The sequence below is a fragment of the Triticum urartu genome, chromosome 6, assembly GCF_003073215.2.
Source record: "Triticum urartu cultivar G1812 chromosome 6, Tu2.1, whole genome shotgun sequence".
Classification (NCBI taxonomy): Eukaryota; Viridiplantae; Streptophyta; class Magnoliopsida; order Poales; family Poaceae; genus Triticum; species Triticum urartu.
Window position 1 is genome coordinate 120870161 of NC_053027.1, and position 6230 is coordinate 120876390.

The 6230-nt window shown below is 54.4% G+C and overlaps 2 protein-coding genes across 2 annotated transcripts; both read right to left on the minus strand.

Moving 5' to 3' along the window:
• Window positions 1-287: 287 nt before the first annotated feature.
• LOC125512351 lies at window positions 288-794 on the minus strand. Its single transcript, XM_048677441.1, has one exon. The coding sequence runs from the start codon at window positions 772-774 to the stop codon at window positions 406-408; it is 369 nt and encodes a 122-aa protein (XP_048533398.1). The 5' UTR covers window positions 775-794; the 3' UTR covers window positions 288-405.
• A 2255-nt stretch (window positions 795-3049) lies between these two features.
• LOC125516690 lies at window positions 3050-5996 on the minus strand. Its single transcript, XM_048682037.1, has 8 exons — window positions 5441-5996; window positions 5221-5351; window positions 4917-5098; window positions 4524-4808; window positions 4363-4421; window positions 4233-4269; window positions 4051-4122; window positions 3050-3974 (listed from the first exon to the last, which is right to left on the minus strand). Exons 1-8 carry the CDS (start codon window positions 5523-5525, stop codon window positions 3209-3211), a joined length of 1617 nt encoding a protein of 538 aa, XP_048537994.1. The 5' UTR covers window positions 5526-5996; the 3' UTR covers window positions 3050-3208.
• Window positions 5997-6230: the final 234 nt, after the last annotated feature.

Here is a 6230-nt window from a genome sequence, read left to right on the forward strand (position 1 = left end):
AGGTGGCTCGAGATCTCGCTTCTTGTGTATCTTTGAACATGTGGGTTCAAACCCTTGTATCACTCTTTGATATCCTGAAGAGTAATAATGGCGGTAACGAAAAGTTTGTCCGCATTGTTCGGAAAAAATGAAACCGCCGTGTCTTTCTTAAAAAAAAATGCCAAACTTATAGAGATTTCCCTACCATACTGGTAGAGTTCTACACGGACATTTCACATTTGTGAGTGCAAAGAAAGAACATGAACCACGAATGGTTATTCCGAATTACTTCAATCGGCACCCCAAAGTTCCCAATCTTTTAATACATTACATCCAACCAACCCTAGGCCAAGCTAAACACTAGCTATAACACGTACTACAACACGATCCGATTCAAAGTAAATATCGCATATATATAGCACTTCATCATGTGACGGAGACGGAGACTGCGTCCTCTGCGGTCTGCACCGACTCACCCGTCCGGTCCATGATCCGTAACCTGGAAGGCCCAGGCTGAAACCCCTTGACCCTCCCAGCGTCCCGCCCGGGCGCCCGCGCCACCCGCGCGAGCAATGCGCGTGCGGCCGCCGCCGCCGCCTCCTTCCTCTCAGCCGATTCCTTGGCCGCCTCAGGCTCCGACGAAGGCGCCGCCGCCGCCGCCTTGGCCGCCGTGGGGCGGTGCAGCCTGCACCGGAACGAGCCTGGGTGCGTCGTCGGCGCGCACAGGCAGTACCTGGCCGGCTTGGCGGCCTTGGGCTTGGAGCACGAGGGGGAGGAGGAGGTCACGGTGGCCATGGGAGCTTCTGTGTTGTGTTAACCGGGGTAACAAGTAACCGGCCGGGGATGAGCGCATGTGTTAGTTGTTTATCTCGCGGCATCAGTCACTAGTGTGCATGCATGGTGTGATCGCCTTTGTTGCGGAGCGCAGCCGCCTCCCTGTTTGGAGGCGTGCAGGGATGGGAGGGAGGGTGAACAGAAAAGGGGCGCCGTCGATCCTACAAACATGGCGTCTCGTTTATCCAAACCGATGAAAACCACCATGTGTAAAATACGTACAAAGAATTCTCATGAACCGGCGAACGTTCGCCAGGTAGGGTGGCACATGCGAACGTTAGCGTTTTTATTTTTGAGACAGTGGCTGTTTCTCGGCGACATGCCCGTTTCTTCAACGAAGACATTTGTCGTCTGGTTTTTCTTTACAACTAAAACTGCCATCAAATGGCGTCCACTTGATACCCCTCTCCCAACGAACGTAAGCTGGGTAACATTACCGAATACAAAAGACTGGAAGTGCATATAATTCTACTTCTGGTCTCGTAAGAGATAGAGCAACTGTAGCATATTCCCTATCCTATAATCACAAGACGTATTTAATATCCCCAAAAAAAATATTCCACCCCCCGCGCAAAAATAAATAAATTATATTTAAGGAAATCTTATCTAAAATGTTTTCTAAAACTTACTCCCTAAATTTTCTTTTGTCAAGTTTTCCAAACGTTTGCTCAAACAATTGAAACAAACATAAACAAATCGAATACACCACATCGCAGTTCAACTACGAGTATAAATGAAGTTCATCCAACCCAACGAATATAAATGTAATTTGTGCCAAAAGGCACCAAATGATCAAGTTCATTTCAAGAAGTCCACCAAACATATGGTGGACCAAAAGATAACATAGTTCACAATGGCCTCACGATCTCCTGCCGGCACCACCATTGGCGCCACCACAAAGCTTCATCTTCCTCAGTGTTGTAGTTGAATGACCTGCTCCTCCTTTTCAATGTTTGGGTGTCCGGCACATCCACCTCCTCATCCTCCTACCTCTCGGCATTTCTCGCCATCTCTTGGCTATATGTCTTGCATTTAATTGTTCCATGAAATCTTCTACATCATCATTCACTTGCTCACTACAATAACAAAGAAAAAAAACTAGCAATCAAAGTCAAATCATGCATCATTCAGTTGCAAAATTGCAGAACAAAAAGATTTTACTAACCTTTCGAGCCTCGAGCACATCGGCCTTGCTCCAATTCTCGTCTGAATCCTTCTACTCTTCGGTCGTCGAAGGTGGATGTGGTGGTTGTGCGGTTGTAGAAGGCCGAGCAGTAGTCATCGATGCCGCGGGACGTTGAGGAGGTGGCGTCGAGGCGACCATTGATTTCTTCTTCTTTGCCAATGTAGTCATGTTCTTCGCCGCCTTGGTCGATGACCGATAGTCCCGCTTACCGGATGACTGGGCCAAGGGCGGTAGGGTGGTGGCGGTTGAGCGACTATAGCGACCACCGCCGGCGACCTGGAGCTCTTTATCAAGTTTTTCCCTTGCGCCACCGTTTTGATCCTTGCAGAGCCAATTTTGTGGTGGGTCTCCGGGCACGGGCGAGGGTGAGGCTTTCCATTCCGCCAATCGTCGGTGCCGCGAACGGCCAGTGGCAAGGTGAGCGATGGTTGTTGTGTTAGGATCGGGCGGGAAAGTTGCGGACGAGCAGGAAGCAACGCAACACATATCTTTTTTTTTCAAGAAGTGCCTACTCTAGACTATATCTCAGCTAGTGGAGAAAAGTTTTAGGAGAAAAAAATATACGAGGAAATTTGGGTTTTAGGCCAATCTACTAGAACATGCTTAAATCCAAAAAAAATGAGCCTTCTTAGCTGGCGAACGTTCGCTGAAAGTGGGTGACATTTTGAACGATTTCGCTGGCAGTTTTAGTTGCGGGGATGACAACTTCTTCAGAATAACATGACAGTTTTCTTGAGAAGAAGGCATTTTTCGTTTACTAAAACTGCAGGAAAAGCGTTCGTTTGACATCCCTCTTTCAGCCGACATTCACCAGATAAGATTATCACAAATATACTCCCTCCAAATATACTCCCGCCGTCCCAAAATACTAAACCAGCGATATTTATTTTGAGACGAAGGGAGTAGTGCTTTTTACACAAATCTGCAGGAGTTCCTCTTGCTGTCGGACAGTGTCCTAGGTTCCGGTTTGCTTTGTATTTGTAATTTTTTTGGTTGGATTACTCATAAGCGTTTTTCACAACGAATATGGTACTAGCTCGCAGCAGGAAATCACGGTTCAAGTTTGAATTAGTGCCTTGCTATCATATTCAACACTGTCAATGCAATCTCGCAGTAGGCTACAAAGCATAATGCAACCCTGCAGGAAGCCCCTGCCGGTTGGAGACTAGCACTAGCATGATATCCGCCTAACAAACCGGCACGCTCACATCACATGTACGGCCTTCTTCTGGGGCTGTGCAGCAGCGCCTTCTCCTCCAGCGGGTACCTGAAGGGCGGCGGCGGCGCCATGAGCTCCACCTCCCTGGCGTCGCTCCTCTTCCGCCTCTCCCTCGAGTGCACCACCCACAGCAGCACCGAGAGCAGCCCGGCGGCCGCGACGGCCAGCAGGCCCCGGTACACCTGCTCGCTGTACCTCCGCAGGCCGGGGCAGTGGTCCTCGCCGACGGCCTGGAACGCGCGGCGCACGAACGCGCAGTCGGCCAGGTCCACCAGCACCGGCCCGTAGCGGGACAGCCCGTAGCTCACGTTGGCGGCGCCGACCATCTGCGCGTACATGGACGGCGTCAGTCGCCCGGCGGTGGCGCACACCCCCGACCCGCCGGCGTCCGCCGTCCGGCACACGAGGCCGCCCCACGCCTGCCGCGCGGCGTCCGGGCCGGCGACCTCGCCGGGCGCGCAGGCGCGGTCGCGGAGGTCCGGCGTGTAGGGGTTGCAGAGCGGCGGCACGGGCGGGCCCGACTGGTTGTAGTAGAGCGGCGGCGAGAGCGGCGCCTGCGGCGGGAAGTCGCGGTTGGACACGTTGGAGATGACGCCGTTGAGCACGTCCACGAGGCGGTAGTTCACCTCCTTGCTCCGGCCGAGCGCCTCCGAGGCGGCGGCCGTGTCGACGCACGGCAGGATGTCGTCCAGCGCCGTGTGCTCCTGCGGGCGCCGCACCCACTCGCCCATCGCCACGCACGTGTCCCCCACCACGCTGAAAGAAAAACACATGTCACTGCTGCACTTCTTCTTGCGTGAGGAGTTGAGGTTGAGGTTGGTGGCGCGCTTACTTGTGCAGGAGGAGGAACGTGCCGCACATCACGAACGTTGCCGCAACCAGAATCCACCCGAGGAACACCAACCTGCGGACGGACGGATCACGGACGGACGAACAGTCAGCCGTGCAATCTTAGCTTAACACCCAAGTCTCGCACCGCATGCAGCTACATTGGATTAGATTAACTATGCTTACACGTAGACCAGCGACTCCAATCCACACGCCGAGAACACTGCAAAATATATACAAGTTCTTCAGATCATTTCATCGTAGCGGAAGCAGAATAATATTTCAGTTCAAAGTTTCAGTGACCAGTGCTGCTCACCAAGGCCAGCGAAGGCGAGGATTAGCATCCCGGCTGCAAGAACGATGAGGATCTTCCTTCTGCGACGCGGCAGCGAATTAATCAGGGGTCAAGCGGTTCTTCATTTTGTGATGGAAATTAAGGTTTCGTGACAAATGAGTACTGCTGTTTCAGTGACGTACACTGTGTCCAGCGCGTCTCGGATCTTGGCGGAGTTGCTGGCGGTGCGGGCGGCGAGCTCGTCGGAGGCGGAGCTCACCCTGCGCACCACGCCGTCGATCCTCCCCTTGAGGTCGTCGGGCAGCGAGACGGCCCCCACGCCGGCCGCCTTGGCAGCCTCCAGGAACCCCGAGAAGGCCCGCAGGTTGTCCACCGTGTCGCCCGACTGCTTCACCACGTAGTCCACCGTCGCCGCCGTGCTGCCGTGGAACCGGCCCTGCCCGTCGTACAGGACAGCGCACCCGATGCTGCAACGCGCACACGCACCGAAGACTGGTTATGGTCAGGAGAGCGGCGGTGGTTGTGACTCGTGGAAGAGGAGACGGTGGCGAGGTGATCGGGGGAAAAAGAATTACGCGGCGGCGGCCGTGAAGGCGAGGAGGAGCAGGAGCGAGACGACCAGGGCAGCGCGGGAGTAGGAGGTGCTGCGGCTGGGGCAGCAGCAGTAGCAGCACCCGGCGAGGAACAGGGCGGCGCCGAACACGGCGAACCAGACTCCGGCCGCCGCGAAGACCGGCGCCGCGCTGAAGCCCACCGACTGCAGAATCGCATCGCGGAAACAACAGCAGAATTCAGGAACCGGAATTCATCAGAATTGAAATTTACCTACGAATGCGGATTGCAACCAACGGATCAAGAATATTCAGGACGAGAACTCACGGCCCAGTAGTGCTCGCTGCTGATGTTCCATCCGCCGGTGTAGTACCTCAGCCCGTCGAGAGGGTCCTTCCGCTGCGTCCGCGCCGCCGCGAGCACGAACGGCGAGTTCACGCCGGGCGCCGCCGCCGCCGCTGCACATGACCCCACCCACCAAAGTCACACACCTGACAATTCGGCGAGCGCGATCGGTGGAAAGGAAGACGGGTAGGAAGTTACGCACCTGACGCATCGACGGCGAGCAGGGACGCCATCACGAGGAAGAAGAAGAGCAGCAGCAGGACGGGAGGAGCTGCGCGAGACGCCATGATCACGGCACGCGGCGATCGGAGCGGCCGGTCAATGCGGCGTCGCTCTCCCAACCAAATTTGAAAGGGCCGGGACTTCCGCCGTGATATCCGCAGGAATATCTTTCTGCTGGTTGTGAGATCGGAAGATCTATCTGCTGGTTGTGCGAGCACGAACGGGGTGGTCGTGGAAGAAGAAGATCGTGACGACGCCGAGCGACGAACTCGTGGGCGTGACGTCGCGTCGCGTCGCTTCTCGCAGGAAAAAGGCTCCCCGCAGTTCTTGAGCGGCCGCGTACGCTGTTTCTTTCAAGTTATTTATTACTGCTGTTGGGTTCATCCAACTAATTCTCGAATCTCAGTGCGAGTGCAGGGGGGCGGCTCACAGCTGGCGAGAATGAGAATTTAGTGCCGATATTACTGCTAGGGCCTCTTCCAGAAGAATGAAAATTGATGATGAGCAATAATCACTTTTCATGCTGGGTTTGGCATTTTTTTTCCGGATACTGCTCCAGATGCAATTGCGTTTGATCTTGGATGTTTGCGCGCAGGCGTAGACATGTCCATCTATAGTGCGTTTGGTACTCGGCACTGAGCACTGCTTGGTAATTTTTGGGAACTCGGCACTGAGTTATTGCGATGTTTTTACTTTCAGGTGGCACGTCGCTTGTTGGAGTATTTATTGAAGTCCATTGGGCGACGGCATGATCTCCTCCACCCAGAAAT